Raw genomic sequence first — 18,484 nt, 5'->3', positions numbered from 1 at the left:
ACATGTTGACTAAGTAACACGCAATAAAAAGTAAAACAGTCACACTTCCAATATGTAGCCAGTATATAGTCATATAGGAATCTACCAAGATGGTGTGTGTCAGTTGCTATACCTGAAGTGAACCTGTGTGGAGGTGGTTGACCTCCCCGCTCAAAGAGCACAAGAAGAGCATCAGGCTCTCCTCAGATCCAGCCAGGGACATCTTGAGAAGATGCTACCATTAACTATCCATCTCCCGATGAGGTGCTCAGTAAATGGCGCTATGATCTTAATGCATGCTCGTGAGGGTCTCCGGGTGCACAGGTCGGGCGCTGTAACAGGTCGGGTGCTGAAGGTCAGAATGTACACAACCTCAAAGACCTGAGGTTAGAATGTACACAACCTCAAAGACCTGAGGTCAGAATGTACACAACCTTCAAGACCTGAGGTCAGAATGTACACAACCTCAACGACCTGAGGTCAGAATGTACACAACCTCAACGACCTGAGGTCAGAATGTACACAACCTCAAAGACCTGAGGTCAGAGCACACACCCTCTCAAAGCCCTAAGATATGAATGTGCACGCCCTCAAAGATCAGACGTTTGAACAAAAAAGAAGAAGCCTCCCCCCTTCATAGACGATCATGAGTGCATCATCAGCATATGGACCATGATGAAGCTCTGAGCGGAAACACGATCTGCTCCTCTACTTATGCAATGCTCTCCCTCACTCAGAGTCAGTCAACCAAGACAATACGATGTTTGGTAAGGCACAAAATGACTTGCAGTGTACATTTAAATGTTTTTTTTTGCCTTTTTAGACAGAAGCATTGAAGTTCATGAAACATTTACATTTTCTTCTGCGTGTTGTTGTGTGCGCTGGGATGGTCAGCGTGGAGCTGTGAGCCTACCTCCCTCTGTTCACTGCAGAGTTTACAGAGCCAGCGAGTCTTCTTCTGACTGCATGGTGTCTCAATCCCACACTTGGTGCACACTTTCTGAAAACCACAGAGCAAAGAAAGAAAGGCAGAAAGAAACAGAGTTCATTTCTAACTAATGGTGAACTGAATCATGAGAAAGGCGGCATTTGGGAATCAGATTAGTGCATCATCTCTTTCAAGGGACATGACTTTGTGATTCAGGCAATCATTACAAGGTTCTCTGCAGCAGAGCGTTCCCTCGCCTGATACAACACTCACTGGTGTGTTGCTTGCAACATGATACGCTTTACTTGTTTAGACCTGTTCACATATTTAGAAAAGACAGATTTAGTAAGTGCATGTTTAAAAGACTAAAACAAAGAGAAAATATTTAAACATATCCATGAAATTAAGATAAAGGAAATTTGCTCCTTATAAAACAGTACTGTGTACTGCTATTTCTAATAGCAGAGGTGCATTTCTTAATTTGCCATGCGGCAGATTTAAATACTGTTTCAGTGTCTAGATTTCACTTTGTTAACAGGAACAAATATGAGTATGTCCCTGCAGACCTCCATAACTGATATAATATACTCAAATATAATACAGCTGGCATGTGACTCCAGACTCCCCCTCTTTGTCTCAAACAGGCACTACATTAAATCCAAAAATTCAAACAGTTTAATCAGATAAACTTACTGCTTTTACAAAACCACGCTCAAGAAAATACAAAATGCAATTTCAAGCAACAAAGCTGATTAAAGAAAAGACCAATCAAATAGCTCAAATGGGGGGGGGGGGGGGGGGGGGGTCTGATTTTAAAGAAGAGATAAAAAAAAACATATAGTCAAACATATATTTAAAACAGGCATATGCACAGATATATAATTTACCAAAAAGCTTGGAAGAAGACATATAATAATGCCCATCCACCAATGCTAGCAAAAACAGAGTCTCTGCCTCGTAAAAGAAACGTAATTAGAACAGGATATTGCATTGGATCCTGCTGAAAGGGAGTTCAAGAATCAATTTGAATGCTAAAGGTTTGATATTGCATTGTAACAGGAAGGCAGAGAGAACCTTTAATCAAGTTCTCTGTAATGGAAGACAAAAGCCAGGAGATGTGCTGGTAATTATGCCTTTGCTGAGTTTTGTATTTTTAGATACAAGAGAGACAGAGAGAGGCAGTAAGAGAGTGCCAGAGAGACAGAGAGAAAGAGGCCACTCAGGGGCCCTTCAATTTTCCACAAACTCCTCAAAAGGAATGCTCACTCCAAGTATGAACACTTTGCATAATTTGCTTCTAGCTCTGAATGACAACTGGCGGTTCAGTTGTGGTCACAAGAGGCCAGAATCAAAAGAGTCACCCATCTTCACTCTGCTACTCACAAAGGGGGAAAAAACGATGACACAGCCACTGAAAACCTATTAAGTTAATCATGTCTCTGTGAGGGACTTGTTTGTAGAATTTCACAAACAATTAAATAGCTGAACACTAGGGAAAACGATTTCTTCTTCTCCTGCTCTGAGCAGCAATCTGTACTGCTGTTCTTTGTATTTCAAGAGTACAAAAATCTCCTGGCCCCTGACATATCCAATGTGGCATTAACAAAACAATTTAACAATTCTGTGAGTACATGAAAACATGTGGTTTAAAGATAATTATGTTACTAGCAGCAGAATCCTAATGATCTTAATCATCATCATGATGATAATCTTAATAATTATAATCTTAATAACGATCCTAACATGTTTAAATCTCAGCATCAGGTTTAACCTGGTTAAAAAAACAGTTTAGGCTTAGAAGTCTCTTTTGTATTTAAGAAGAAAATGCTTCTATAACTATGACTGCAGCAAAGGTTTATGGGTCTCAACTGGGTCTCTCCTATGGCAGGGTGGTTTATATTAGTGCTGTTGTGTCTGTGTGCACACGTGTGTTTGTGCACTTTGTGCATTCATCCTGAGCCGTGTTGTATCACTTTCCATCTGCTGACCCTGGGACCCGGGCAGGGCCATGGACTAACGATGTACACAACACCTCAGCGCTGAGCATGGACGTCATTAGTCACACACTGCCCCCTGCTGATCATACTAGGAACTTGCCTCAGAATGACTCCATCCAAACAACGTAGGTGTTTTTACCTACGCAGCTCTCTACTGCCACCTTATGGAAGCTTAGTGCCAGCGCATGCGAGGCAGCGCGCCGTACCTTGCAGCAGTCCAAACAGAAGACGGAAGGAGTTCCCAGCAGCCCCAGAGTGTCCCCGCACAGCAGACACTGAGACAGACCGTCCCCCAGCGCAGCCCTCTGCATGTTCTCCAGACGCTGCATTAGACCCCTGCAAGAGACACCACGTCACACAACTCTAAACGCTATTGCTGCTACCGTGGTACGTGCAGCTGTGAATGATGGTAAAGGGACCGCTTCAGTAACACGTGTTGGACCGGTTCTGAGAGGAGCATGCTGGTGGGGGAGGTGAGGGGCGTGGGGGGGGGGGGGGGTCAGAACTCTACCCGATCCTGTGCTGCTCGAGCAGGTCCAGCTGTTCGGCTCGGTGGATGACCATCAGGATGGTCTCCAACTCCTCCTCCTTCAGCGCCTGGTTTCTCCTCTGCTTCTCCGTCTGGAAGGTGTGCACCGACCAGCCTGTGTTCAACCTGTTGTGTGTGTGTGTGTGTGTGTGTGTCACACATACAAAATCACACACTGGATTAGTAACAGTCTTTTATGCCACAGTCAGTTATGCCATAATCTGTTGTGCAGAACCATCAGAACCAGTGACTCACTTGGCTCTCAGCGCTAACTGCCGGTCGTTGGGACACAGCCACTGGTTCTTCCCGTTCCCAAACATGGTGTCTGGCATGTTCCAGCAGGAGGCTATCACTGCGGAACAGAAGGAGGTGTACCACTCAAAAAGCCCTCGTTTCCCCTGTGTTTCCTTACAGTCGATTAGAGTTGATAACTCTTAGCTGCTTGCTAGTCACAAAGAGGAGGCAGAGCAGACAGGAGGTTTCGAAAAGTTCGGACGCCCGCTGGGAGGAACCAAAAGTGGCTTCCTGATCAATGACCCAAAGCTGTAAACATCTATCAGCGTGGGTCAGTTTAAAGGACATTAACGTGGGTCGCTGGCCCCGGAGGAGAGGTGTACTGAGACATCCCATCACATTAGATCACCAAGAAGCTGCAGAGTGGTTTATCACAGAGTCATCAACACACACCGCAGCCAGTGAAACGACACTCACACCCACAGTGCAGTCACCCCTTCCTTTGCATCTAGATAAACATCACCTGCATGCTCGCTGCTTTATGTCAGCGGTGAAGGGCTGAAGATGCAAAGCTGGTGTGGTCTTCAGGTCGTGATGCTAAATCTCTCAACCTTCAATGAGGCGATCTGCTTCCCTGGGCCCTGAGTGATGGACTATTTATCCCAGTGTTTACGCTCATTAAAAATACTTGCTGCCTCAAAGTCCTTTTCAGGAGGCTGTAAGGTGCAAGTATAAATGAAGGGGACCATCTTCACGCTACTGCAACTTCACAAGAGGAGCTTTGTCCCAAAAACAGGTAACAAGGGAAGATCTGAAAGTGACAGCCACTCCAAAACCTCCCTGACAGCTACTGCGGCCATGTCTGATCAGGCTTGGTGGTGTGGTTTACTTGAAAGCATAGTCCTGAGAATTATAACACCTGCCACACTCTTTCTCTCGCTCTCTCTCTCTCTCTCTCTCTCTCTCTCTCACACACACACACACACACGCAGCTCTTTTATGACTAAGCGACTGAGTGTGTTTACGTTTCCATGCGCCCTAATGCCCTTTGTACAGCTCTGTTTAGGCTCCAGGCAGAGTTAAGTGTAAACCAGTGAGCTCTATCCAGCAGGTGAGCTACATTAGAATCTCAACATGGATACCCTTCTATGACCCAGAGACCTGCTGGCCACACCTTACCCTGGCCGTGAGTATCTAGACAGTAAACAGCATGTATTCATTAATGATAAAATAGGAATTGCCATTATCCAACAAGCAGTCGTTTCTCAAAAGGTCCAGTTACAGTTACACTGTTCATCCTAGAGCCCTAAGGATGACAATACTGCATTTGAACTGCATTTGAATTGAACCGAAGTGAACCGAAGCTAATTCACACATATCTGTTCCCACTCTTAACAAATGAAAGAATCACAAAGCTGTTTCAACCTGCTGGGTAGAATGAAAACCCCTATTTAAAGTAACCAGTGTTGCCTGTGAATATTCATCTGTGACCTGCAACACTGCCCTCTCCTGCTCCGCTGATGTGGGGAACAAATGGTGGAAGAGAGACTGCCCTCATGACATTAGACACAGAGCGGTGGGTCGGGTAGTGGGCATGACAGCTGCTCAGGACAAATCCACTTAAACGCTGTTGGCAAACAAAGACACCCTGACAGAAAGCGACGGGTGGGGGGATCAAGTGTGTGTGTGTGTGTGTGTGTGTGTGTGAGAGAGAGAGAGAGAGAGAGAACGAGAGAGAAAGTGTTTTTATCCTGAGAGGAACAGCAGGAGTTGACAGTAACAAGAACAAAGACAATGAAATGATGCACAATCTAGTATGAACTTCCTCTTCCCAATGTCTCCATTCCCAGCAGAGAGCCCGCTCTGGTCACATGACAGGGGCCCCAATTCTTCTAAAACATCCTGTTCCTTTGCTGGCTGAGCTGCACAGCCCCAGTGCCCCCACACCCACCTCCAGGACAGGCCTACCAAACACTGTTCCTGTCCTAAAGTGTTTACTATTGACCGGTCCTTCAAAGCCAGGCTCAATACGCCACCCTTATCTCATCTGAACGGCCCGGTGTAGCCACAAACCCGGTCCGAACAGAGAGCCGCGGGACGATTACGTGGTTTCCTTTACACTGGCTTTTCCTGAACTTACTCCACATGGCATTAGAGCAGGCATCTACAGCGTTACACGAAAACAACACGACAGCATCCCGGCTCTTGCGAGGTGAGCTAGCGCTTCAATCAGTAAGGGTACGATGAACAGACATCCAATCTCATGCAGAGTATCGTCCTGAGCACAGTGCACGACATGCTTGCCTGCTGACGGCCCCTGCTGCCCTGGCGTGGACAGATGGTTATTTCAAGTGCGATTACTTTTTATCGGCAGACCTGAAGCTAACAGCGGATCCATTAACTGCAACTCGGTTCACTCATGCGGCAATTTGATGAATGACGCAGTGATATCTGGTTAAAGAACAACAACTTCACAAACGTGGGACAGAGGAAAAGTGCATTAAAGTGTCTCAAGTGGATCAGAAACGGACGATCACCAAAGGCAGATCGTTCCACATCCAAAGATTCCCAGCCTTACCTCCTGATGTGATATATCCACGCGGAGACTGCTCTCGTAAACACCGCTGTCTTCTTTCCAGCTGCGCTCACAGAGCACACGCACACACACACACGTTCTTCCACGTGTGTGTGTGTGTGTGTGTGTGTGTGTGTGTGTGTGTGTGTGTGTGTGTGTGTGTGTGTGTGTGTGTGTGTGTGTGTGTGTGTCAGGCACACAATAAGGCAGCAGGTTGAACACAAAAGGACTCAGATCCAATAGACCGTGCTGCTGTCTGTAAACGTAAGCAACTCCTTCCACTTCTCCAATTTCGGCTAAAACAAAAAAAGTCGTTCCAGAGTTTCGCTGGAACAAGAGAAACTCTGTGTTTTTATCTCGAACTCTGCAGATAAAGTCAGAAGGAAAAAGCCCCGTTACGTAAGGGCCCCTCCTCCCTAGTGGGATGGAGAGTGCCATGTGTTTCCTCTTAGATAGTCAGCACAGGTTTCCTATAGGAGAGAGCAACAGTCGGACCGTCACTACCTCTGTGCCCATTCGCCCGTGAAAACTGAGGCCTTTTCTTTCATTTTCACACATTGAGTTGCCAGTGATCAGGGGCGGACTGGCATACATTATATCTCCCTGTCCGCATTGCCATAAAGATGGAGCAGTCTAAGCCAGGGTCTAGAGACTCTCCCAGTCTCGCGTCCAACACTTCTGGACATACATCTGGAAATAAATTCTTTAAACTTATTTTTAATAGTTTGATTTTACCCTTGTCTTAAAAATTCAACTGTAGTCAATAGTGCTGGCCTGATTTTCTGTTTTGAGGTAGAAAAAGAAGCTGCTTCTTTTAATCCCAAATCCATCTCCCGTTTTGGCCGGAAAACTACCATATTTTACCCCTCTTTTCCCGTCGTCCTTCCGTATTAATATTTTACCGTAAATTCGCGTATTGTAATATAAATCTTAAAAGCATTCAAGTGCCTCTCCAAACTGAATTATGTAGCTAGTCAACCTGCAGTAGCCAGAGTGTCAGTTCTCGCGAGATTAGCGCTGACAGCGGGAACGACAAACCCGAAAATCAAATCAGAGATGGATGAATGTAACGAGAGAGAAGGTGTTTCTATAAAAAAAGTGAAGACGTCGTGTAAAATATAAGGGGTCCTGGACCTTGATGGGGTCCTTGATTTAACACACTATTAAATAGCAATACTATTAATAGTAATACTACATGCAAAATGACCCTGCATTTTGTCAGGGTCAAGTCGTTAAGTTTGTTAGTTATTTTGATATGCCACTATGTGGCTTTGTAATCATATTATTGCTGGAAGTAATATTGTCCATATGACAATAAAAGCTGACATATACATGTCATGTATAGATTCATATACAATATATATACACACACACATATTATATATATACAGTGTTGCGAATAACGCCGTTAAAAATAACGGCGTTAGGTAACGGCGTCATTTTGTCAGTAACGGGATAATATAATTAATTACTTTTCCTGTCGTTACAACGCCGTTGACGTTACTGGTCATTAAAAGCGGTGCGTTACTATATATTGATATACTAACAGTAAAGGGAGCGGACCGCTGCCTAGGCTAGTGAGGAGTAACAGATCTCGATAGGTCACGGTTCTCGGTGTAACACCTGTTTAACTTAACAAGTCAGTAAGCGATTGTCTAAGGCAGCGTTATGATAGCCAATCAGAGCCAGTGTTTTTACACGCGCGCCGAAGCACACGACACAAACGGAAAAGAGGCAGAAATGGCGAGTCAGGAGCAAGAAAAATGAGCATTTTCAAGGTGGCGATATAAACAATATTTAAGAAAATACTTGAAGTTCCTGAATGTCTACCAGACTGGGTATTTGAATTATTTAATTAAGAATAGAGGTTGTATTGTTAAGTTTACTTCTGTTGTGAACAAACAGTTGTCTCAGATTGAGAGAATTTAATTAATTTGATAGATGTAAATGCACTTTATATAGTGTAACTGTTTACTATTTTTATTTTTTTTACAAAGATTTGGGATATTAAAGGATTTTATCCTGCACTGGTCTGTGGATGTGCAATAAATATCAAAAGTTAAACACCTTTCTGATCTACTCATTTCAACTCACTGTAAAAACTGCTTAAAAAAAAAATCCTTATTCATTGGCATATAACTTTTTTTATTTTAACTGTAACGCAAATAGTTACTTTCTCTGGTAACGAGTTACTTTTATTATAGAGTAATTCAGTTACTAAATATATATATATATATATATATATATATATATATATATATATATATATATATATATATATATATATATATAGTGGGCCAGTCTGTCAGGAACTCCCAGGCCACTTTATCTCCCCAGTCCGCCCCTGCCAGTGATGATTACAATAATAATATATATTATTACAAGTTAATAGGGCTGAAACGAAAAACAATAAAACAGAAAATTGATTTTTTTACATCATGATTAAAGCCTGTATAATGGCATGAATCCTGAATAGAGAAACCAAACAACTTAAAACCTCTTAAACGCTGTATTTGTTTCACTATGTTTGTAAACTATAGAATAAAAGACTACAGAAATCATTACTCAAATGACCATGGTATGGTGACGTATACATAAGTCATGGGTTAAAGCAAGAAATTTTCATTTGACTGAAAAATTTTTCCTGGCAAAAGACAATGCCAGCAATTACTGAAAATGTAGTGTAGTTGGGACACTGCCTCTTTTGCCTAATTCTACACAATAAACACATTTATAAAGTATATTTATCTAAACAGCCTGTGTAAGGAGAGAAGAGAGAATGAACACCTGAGCAATAAATGTACATAAATGTTTATATAATGGAGTTATCTGGGGGTCCTCTTCCAGAAAATTATTTAAAGATCAAGTCAAATTTAGTGAATCCTGGTGAGAGGTATGAAGCTCTCTTGTTTTTATCAGATTCACCAATCGCAAAAACATAAGCCGTAAGATTACATGCTTTAAGTAGGTATGTTACAAAAAATTAACACCACTGGATAGAGCTTTTAAATACAAACAGAACAACACCATCCATGTTAAGCCTGGTTTAAGCCTTTATACTTGACGCAGCACGAGTGACGTGAGCAGCGCGAGGGTCCGCACGCCGAAAATGACATAATCGCGGTGGCTCCACCCGTGCGCGAGAGCCTCGCAGTTTTGTAACTTCGCGCGCACAGCGCTTCAGCGCAGTGAACCAAGTCATGTTTGCCGGGTTCATACACCTTTATAAGGTGGAATTAAAGCACTTGTACGTCACTTTCAAGGTCCATTTCAACGCGTTCTCAACGTTAAATTTAAGTTAAATATTTATACATATACTCGAAATGACTCGAAATAATTGGCTTTTTATCACATTATTTAATGGTGGTTTATTTTCAAAACGCCCAATCTTAACGACTTCACGTTCTCTCATGTTTCGTCCTGGAATTACAAGAGGCTCGTATTTGTTAACGTAATAACTGTTCAGTCAGACAGATATTTGTTGTGAAACGAAGTAGTTACATTTTCAAGCATTTTAAAGTACTTTAGCCTAAATTCCAGCACTAATGCAACATTACAATTGGTCAGGTAAATGTTAATTCCCCTGTTTTGAGGGGTGTTTCTTTATACTACCACATATTGCTTCGGACTACACTGCAAAAAGAATGTGACGCAGCAAGTAGCCTCCGCCGCAGGTGTACAGAGTCGCGCGCTACGATCACGCCAGGCAGGAGGGGGGTAAAAACTTTTCTACGTAACATCCGCAAATCTGAAGGCGGAATGAACCGCAAGTCAATCAAATGACACCGCCGTCATCCATCCAGCGCTGATGAGCGCCAGTGAGAATCATATTTCGGCCACAAAACAGATAGCACGCGCGTGTGTTGTTTATTATGATTTGACGGATTTTTTCCCCAAAAAAATCAAATGACGGAAATCCGTCGTAGTGACGGAGAACTTTAACCCATGACATAAGTACAAGGGTTTCATATTAAACCAGGGATATACATAATAAGGTTGTCCTTAATATTACCTTTGGATATGGTGTGAGTTCTGCTGCTGGGTTCCTGCCCTGGTGCTTTGCGTATATACTCAGTACACAAGCTTCCCTTCCCACCACGGACGTAGTTTTGGGGGGGGACGGGGGGGGACATGTCCCCCCCACTTTTTCAAAAGCCGGTTTTGGTCCCCCCCAGTTTTTACAGTTAAAACCAAATATTTAAGTAGCGACGAAGTCATGTCCCCCCCACTTTTTAACGGTTAAAAAAACAATATCCAAATAGCAACAAATCTAGCACTAGGATCATGCAGCTCCGAGCTCCCCCCCCCCCCCCCCCCCCCCCGCTCAACAATTTTCATTCACCCCCCCCCCCCCCCCCCCCGCTCAACAGTTCGCCACCCCAGGTTGTGTCCCCCCCACTTATGAAATCAAAACTACGTCCATGCTTTCCACATTTAACTCGGTTAATCAGTTTTCCATCTCTTCAAAGCAAATTGCCATACATGACAGTTACCAGTGAATAACGTGCTCTGAATATACCATGCAATTTGGGTGTAAACAAAAAATGAGCTCACACACACACACACACACACACCCCATCATGGCTTTAATTTGCAAATTTGTATTCATTTCACAACAGGCCTAATATGGACAGATGTACTATTTGCTGGTTTCGCATGTCTTCAGTGTACGTGTTGTAGGTTAAATACCGTTGCCTGTACCACTGATGCCTTTTTCCACATCAAATGGCCCGTCAAGACCGCTGACTTCCCTAACTAGGTGTGCACCCCCGAGACTGGAGGATTTGAACCAATTTTATTTATTGAGAATATCCACTAAAAGGTCAAAGCTTTTCCCCAAGTAGGCTGATGTAGACAGCTACTGATTCTTTGGAGAGAAAATAGAACCAGTTCGACCCAGATGGCGATAAGGGCCATCCTTTCTCCACCAACACCCCCCCCCCCCCCCCCAAACCCCCAACCAGAGGTACTGTGCCTCCACAACAGACATTTATAGATGTTTACTTCATGGCAAGAAAATGACACGCTCTTTCCTCTCAGCATTCCTCTAATGGACGTTTCATTGACTGACCAACTTTGATCTCTGTTGAAAGAAAATTCACATTGGAGTGGCAGTTCAAACACTCCCATGAGCAGAACCCATCAGAGGGCTCTCCTGCTGTGGGCTACCATCTTGTTACGTACACAACACTGAAACCAAGCGCATCGTGAGACAAACGTGGTGAACAGCGCTGCTTGTTGTCTGATTTTATTCAGCGAAGCATGTGCCTACAGTATTTGTACAAACAGCACAGGGACAGTGGGATTGTCTTTAACATCTGGTCAGCAGGTAAAACATTTACAATCATGCATCAAGACAAGTGAAAAAAAATAAAAATAAAATAAATGCAATGGCATCACATCCAAAATCTCTGCTTGCCAAAAACAAACAAAAAAAAAAACAATTTGTGAGTAACCTACTTGTAGGGCATGTCCGCAGCCCTGGGATTAAAAACTAGATCATCACTAAACTAGAAAGAGGGCCACCCGTTTCACTCAACACTCAAACCAAAGGAGACGAGACAGGGGACAGATCAATATGATCTATGCTACAGGCAGTATCCATGGAACCCACTTCACATTTCCTGTTGCTTTTAACGAAGAAGAAAAGACCCAAATCACCATCACTTTCACACACACGCTTTCCTAACGTATAGGCGATCCTAACTTTAAATTACATGTCCTTAGCCATCACAGAACAAATCGATCAATCCCCTTAAAGTTAAAGTAATTTCCACTAAACCTAAATGAATTCACCATGGCCATATATCCCTTTACATTAAATAAAGACTCAATCCCAGGAACATACGCGTGGTAACTACATCGCACATATAAGTGCTCTAAACAAGAAATATTGCTTCTCTGAAACATTTGTATTTTACAATGAGTGACCCCTTGCATCCACAACCAACATTAGCGGTTTTATGACCAGTACACACATGCTTTTAAAGCACGGTTCGTCTTGTCTTTAAGTGATGAAGTAATGTTCAGTTTAGGAAGTAAAACAGTGGTGATCATTAGTCTGCGTAAAAGAGAGACCAGCTGGTCGGGCCTTTGGTGTAGTTATGGAATAAATGGACAACGCGTGGGTCAAAGGAATAAATTACTTTCGCTCGGTTAAGTTCCATCAGGACAACGACGACTTTGCGATGCTGTTCCATTAATTACTGACCTTCTGCAAAACGTTTTAAAAGGGGCAATAGTATTTACACGGTTGGCGCAGCAGTCTAGTGCAAAGGCACGGTAGTGGTTTGGGGACGGCGTGTGCGACTGAAGGATTAGAGCACAACATGGAAGAATGGCGAGAGCGAGAGGACTCCGGTTTAGGAACAAAGACTCGGCCTAGCCAACCTCAGGGAGCAACAAACGGGGGTTTCTAAGCAAGAGGAACATCTGTAATAAGTGATGATGTAAAATCTGATTGGCCTGAGCATGAAGAGACATTAAGGCAGGTCTGCTGAGAGCACATGGGGGAAAAAAAAAAGCACACCGGTGTGAATTAGCAAGTAGCAAGCCCAACTCTTAAGATGCTTCCTCTCCACAAAGATCCCAACTAATTAAATTAGCTCTACTCACAAATTGAACATGTACAATGCGTTAAGGAATGATCAAACATTTGGTTTGGAGAAGGTGCATGGTGAGACTGATGAACAGGGCTCTGAAAAACAACAAAAATAAACCATTACCTCTTCAATGGCATGAGAGATAGGGGATACATGTCTGAGCATCACAAATTCATTGTATTAAAATGTAATCAAAGTTTTTTGTTGTTTAACAAACAAAAAAATGAGAAATATGATTGAGGTAATAGATCAATGATAAAATAACTACAAATTACAGTAATTTTTTAATACATCACATTTTGAATTGGATGGTAATTATTCAAGTGACTAAGTATTAAGTTCATGAATGCTGCGCTATGTCTAAGTCTGCTATAGCCTTTAAAAGTACATTCAGTCATTCAGTGTACCAGTAAAAGTAAATACATAAAGATGTGAACCCAAAGGTATAAATCAATGCCAGTAAAGCATCTCAATCTGAACAGATTAAACTGAATCACCAAGAAACGGCCCTTTCTATTTCAGTCACTTACAACCAAACCCGTCAGTTCTAATTATATAAATCACATGAACCAGATAAATGATCAATCCAATTCCAAGCAATATACTCCAGGTCTTTGGAAACTGGTCTCAAACAGCCTTTTTAAAAATAAACAATGCAGACATTACTGCCAACTAGGTAGTGTGCACAAACATCCTGGATGTCGAGCAAACAGGCAAAGAAACAAAAATCCATGGGAAAGAAAACTTAATTGAATGGCTACAACAGGCTCATATAAACAAAAACAAACAAACAAACCCCACACCACCATTCAATCCATCGCCTGCAATAACAGTCTGCTGGCCCACTTTTCCTGACATCAAACGTCAAATTTTCAAGGGAGGCGTGTCGTCTTCAGACAGCAGGTCCTTCACGTTTCTGATGAAGGCAAGAGGAGCCCTGCTGAAGGTCCTGAAGAACAGACGAGAGCCACGAGGGGGAAAGAGAAGGCCAGACGCACCCTCCATCAGCGCTCTCTGAGGAAAGCCACGGCTGCCTGCCACAAAATATGTCCCTGGTGGCCAGGTGGAGATCTACCGCATGCGACCGAGGAGAAAGGTACTGGAAACATCAAACGGTGTAACCCTGGGTGATGAAGCGCTTAATTGCTGTTGCCTGTGCCTCAGTCATTAAGTTTTCTTGAGTGACATTGACAGGGGGAGGACTGACACAAATGACATGGTGAGGGGGGGGGGGGGGGGGGGGGGGTGTTTAGGCAGAGTGCTTCTGTACTGAATTCAAGGGTCCTACAAATATTTACACAGTAGATACAGGCACTTGAAAGTCTTTGGTTGGAGTGACCCAACATTGCAGAGATTCGAATTACAGAGCTTTTTCGCACCCTTCTCCTGGGTTCAGTAGGCAACAAGTATTTTCTTCTCCCGTGCTTCTGATATGGTTCAGTTCAGACTCCCCCTTCTCTACCGCCGATATGGTTCAGTCCATATGTCCACCTTTGACCACTCTTATCCCTCCGACAAAGCCACCTGAAAGATAAGCAGATTAAACATGTAACATTCCGCTAAAGTGTTTAATGGGATTAGCTCTCATAACGGACACCCTATAGCTGACACTCTATACAAAAATTCTTTTCATCAGAGGAACGGCAAGAAAGATTACATGGGAATGTTTGTATAAGCTTCATTTCCAATTGAGAAAGGTGTCGTACCTTTTCTGGACAGAAATCTGGGTTGGTCTGTCTTACTTTCCCAGGTCTACCCTTGATGACTGCATAACAGAACATGGTAATCACCATCACAAACAGGAAGTAACTGGTGTGCATCAGGTGCAGGTTGATAAGAGAGCGGTCGTCCTGTCAGGGAAGAGAGAAAACACTCTTAGAGCTCAACAACACTTATTACTCCACTCTACACGTCTTAAGTGAAATGTCTATTTCGAAGGCCCATCTACATAAAAATGCAGGTAGAAGAACACAGAGAAACAACAAGGCAATTCCAGTTTGAACAGCTGGACATCGGTATGTCTGTATTTGAAGGCTTCGTGTTTTTACCAACACTCACATCCGGAACGATGACTGTGAGCTTGGGGTTCAGAGCGTGGTACACCTTGCCGATGGCACCTTTGTAACACCAGAAAGGGTTGTAGTCCTGCGTGTACTTGGTGTCCGAGTCCCGTGCCGTGGTAAAGATCTTGTACCAAGACGTGGCGTTGCTGTACGTCTCTGGGACACAGTGAGGTGGCTGCCTGTGGGAGGGTTTTTGGAGGCTCGAGTCAAGACTTTTATTTGTACATCTTGTCATCTCGTACATTTTACAATTTTAGCTTCGTAACGTATAGTTTGCTCTGCCACTTTCGTGTAAAGTTTACAGCGGCGGCAGGCGTGAGCAGCAACTCACACTGTGACGGGGAAGACATTGCTGGCTGCAGTCATGGTCATGCAGGTGCTGAAGACCACCTGCTCACAATGGCCGTGCAGGACGCACTCGTCCGAGTTCCAGGACGCGGGCAGCGTGAAGGTTATGTTCATCTCTTCATGGGCTTCCCTGCCTACACGCACACGAGCGCATACAGTAAACGCACAAGCACACAAACCACCGGAGGCCAGGGCAAAGCTCCGGATAGACAGTGTGAGAGGAACATGTGGATCACCAGCTTTATTCACAACCTGCATTATCCATTTGTTTAAAAAACACCATTGTTTTCCTTGGACCGCATTCACTAAAGCACCGGCTAGCTTCCAAAAATTTTTTTTTTTTTTACATAAAAAAAAAAAAAAAAATCAATTCAATTACTTATGTAGACTGACTGATCCTCTTGGCTCAAAGAACAAGGCAACTGTGACCAAGCTGTTCTGTTCCAAACAGGCTTACAGTTTTGATATCACAGATTAACAAAACCACAGATTTCAAAGAGGAGAGAGAGACAGGAAAAAAAACCAGCAAAATCAATGACCACCTGGTTTCCTTTCCTTATGGTCTGGCTCCTGGCCACATTGGGTTGAAAATCTCTCCCACACGTCTCGGGGGGGGGGGGCTTTGCATGCTTACCTGCCAGGCCAACCTGCTGGCCCACCACAGAGGCATACAGGTGGGTGATGTTGCGGGAGTAGCCCCCAAAGGGCCGCAGGGGGTCCAGCGTGAGGGTGATGGGGACGGAGATGTTGATGGGGCCCGGATCCTCCAGCACCAGAGGGGCCTGGGTGCTGGAGCGCGCCTGCCCACTCGTCACCGTGCTCTCTGGGGTGGTGGACTCGTTGAGGCCATGTTTGAGCGTTTCGTTCTCCGAGATGCAGAAGTCCAGCTCGTTGAAACGGAGGAGAAACGTGTTCCAGTCCTGGACAGACGTGCAGTTGCATATTCAAGGGGAGGTCTTTGCTAAGCTGAAGTAGCTCTGTGCACTCTGTTTCTATGGTAGCTGGTTACTGATGGGTTGAGAAGTTACAGCTAGAGAGGAGTGAACATTAACTCACCAGTAAACTGTTCAATAGTGATTACTAGCTCAATTTGACTGCATGAAAATGCTTAAACAATACGGTCTTTATAACTGGATGAGAGCAATGAATGCTCCTACTGTGCCCAAACCAATTAATTAACATGTGAGATTCATAGGCCTCAGCTCTTGTAAGTTTTAATAAAAATTGGAAAGGTCCCTACCTCTGTCATTTCAGGTGATTTAATCTCCTTGATCTTGAAGAAATATCCGATTGTGAGGAAAGTAATGGCCACAGCACTTACACTGACCATAAATATGACCAGTGGAGGACGGTTGCTTATGTAGGTCTTCAAATTCTCCAGAGGATTTAACAAGAACACCTGCACACAAGCACGCCAGAGAAACGGACCAGTGTGGAGCTGATTAAAACCAATGTAAAACAAAACGACTACAATGCATTGCAGTAATCAGATGTTTGATAATGTGCCTAACGTCTGTTCAAGTATTCCATCAGCATACCACATCATTCAATATGCAAAAATGGTTCTTAGCATATAAAATAGTGAAAGGAGCATCTCATGTGATCCACCTGTGTGTGTTTGTTGGGAGGAGGGAGCAGGACTCAAATCAGTTCTCAAAAATACATTTAGATAAACCTTTTAGATAAAGATAAAGGCTAAGGGTTGTTACAGCACACAGCCAATGTTCCTAGATAGCAAAAGCTTGTGAAATGCCTGGTTCAATGATATCGGCACACGTCTCATTTTATTTCCAACCAAAGCAAACAAAGCTTTCAAAGGAATTGTTTTATTCAGTCTGCATGGGGAAAACATTGGTAATCAATGTCTAGCCGAGTACACGTTAAATGTCAAACTTTCAAGGCCTACAGTCCCTCTCAGTGTGCTCGGCCGCCCTTTTCCTAAAGCTTGTGGACTTCTATAAGGTTCAAGATAAATGTGAAGAGTTATAAACGCGCTAAATCAAACTCTGAACCCAAGATAGCTATCACAGCTAATGGCTAATAAAACACCCAAAGCCAAAACGTTCACGACGTGCCTATTTATACGAACACACTGTGTTACTGCGTCAACAGGCCGTGGGGCAAATATCTTAGAGCCGAGAACGAGTGAAGAACTCGCCCTGATCCACAACCCGCACCAGGATGCGGAGCTTCAGCCCCGGCGCGCCTTCCTGTTCGGGGGCCAGACGACCACGATCACTGCGCCACATGCAACACGCCGAATCACGCAGCGCCTTTTGTACAACCACTCCGAAATATAACCATGTAGTGTGCGTGGAGTAGTATGTATTGGCCATTTATGATAAACGGGTATAGAAAATAAAAGAATCGTAATAAAACGACGAGGCAGCCCAACCACACAGTAACGTTAGCCACACAGTTAGCATAGCCGTGGCGACCTGGGGGCAAATTCCACCATAACGCTGGTACCACTTCGCTTACTGCCCACAACTACCCACATAGTTCGGCTCCTTCTTGCTATTATGCTCGCCAAACCCGAACAGAACCAAGTGAATATTTCTAATATATTAGCTGTGTGTGTATATATATATATAAAATTGTTAGATAGACAGATATGGATGGATAGATAGACGTCTGTCTGTCTGTCTAGAGCCTAATAGCTAACCCAAACGCACCCAAGTAAGTAGCACCTAGCTAACCAGCTCACGCCTCTAGTATAGTAAGCCAACGTTAGTTTAAACAACTCCAAAACACAATAAATATGATATTTAACGACACCAGCAGACGCATAACGTGGCAGCTAAGCTAGCTGGGGGGGGGGGTCAAATGTGTGTGGAGACGGACGTGTTTGTGCACTATAAGAGGACCAACCGCCCCCGCTCTGTCCCCTCACAGTGGGACGACGACCGTTGGGTTTTGAAACGTCAACTCACCATCTTGGCCGCGAGCGCGTCCGCCACGCGCGGATGTGTCGCAGGTCGCGAGGCAGCTGGAAAGCTAACAGGCTAACGTCGCGAGGACGGGCGAGTCGAGCGAGAAACGACACACCGGGGTTGGGCGACGACACACGGAGCTTGCGACATTACATGAGCGGCCGACACTCCTTCCCATTATTTGCACGTCTTCTGTGGCCTTCGGAAGAGTTCGACCGAGTTACTTAAAAAAAAAAGAAAATACAACGAGCTGTCGGATTGCTCAAGAGACCTGGCGGGGCCCCCCTCTCGAACTA

General features: G+C 44.0%; 2 protein-coding genes across 3 annotated transcripts in view; both read right to left on the bottom strand.

Moving 5' to 3' along the window:
* Window positions 1-6,657, bottom strand: part of doc2b (double C2-like domains, beta) — a 125,657-nt gene extending 119,000 nt beyond the window's left edge. Inside the window, exons 1-5 of one of the 2 annotated variants that reach the window (XM_077011118.1) lie at window positions 6,246-6,657; window positions 3,689-3,785; window positions 3,416-3,559; window positions 3,111-3,240; window positions 893-979 (exon numbers count right to left, since the gene is read on the bottom strand). In XM_077011118.1, the coding sequence (XP_076867233.1) occupies window positions 893-979; window positions 3,111-3,240; window positions 3,416-3,559; window positions 3,689-3,765 (438 nt within the window). In that variant the 5' untranslated portion in view covers window positions 3,766-3,785; window positions 6,246-6,657. The remainder of the gene's footprint in view (window positions 1-892; window positions 980-3,110; window positions 3,241-3,415; window positions 3,560-3,688; window positions 3,786-6,245) is intronic. The other variant, XM_077011116.1, reaches the window with a different exon arrangement.
* Window positions 6,658-11,474: 4,817 nt separating this feature from the next.
* On the bottom strand, window positions 11,475-18,482 carry tmem248 (transmembrane protein 248). The gene is made up of 7 exons (XM_077011124.1): window positions 18,189-18,482; window positions 16,496-16,654; window positions 15,890-16,175; window positions 15,239-15,389; window positions 14,903-15,086; window positions 14,551-14,694; window positions 11,475-14,368 (listed from the first exon to the last, which is right to left on the bottom strand). Exons 1-7 carry the CDS (start codon window positions 18,189-18,191, stop codon window positions 14,348-14,350), a joined length of 948 nt encoding a protein of 315 aa, XP_076867239.1. The 5' UTR covers window positions 18,192-18,482; the 3' UTR covers window positions 11,475-14,347.
* Window positions 18,483-18,484: the final 2 nt, after the last annotated feature.

The sequence above is a fragment of the Brachyhypopomus gauderio genome, chromosome 7 (assembly GCF_052324685.1).
Source record: "Brachyhypopomus gauderio isolate BG-103 chromosome 7, BGAUD_0.2, whole genome shotgun sequence".
NCBI classification, from domain to species: Eukaryota; Metazoa; Chordata; class Actinopteri; order Gymnotiformes; family Hypopomidae; genus Brachyhypopomus; species Brachyhypopomus gauderio.
This window is presented reverse-complemented; position numbering and strand designations above follow the sequence as displayed.

Coding starts and splice junctions, on each gene's coding strand:
- tmem248 (XM_077011124.1), bottom strand. Junction 15,087..15,238: donor AATGTCTTCCCCGTCACAGT/GTGAGTTGCTGC, acceptor ACCCTCCCACAG/GCAGCCACCTCACTGTGTCC. Junction 14,369..14,550: donor CAGATTTCTGTCCAGAAAAG/GTACGACACCTT, acceptor CTTATCTTTCAG/GTGGCTTTGTCGGAGGGATA.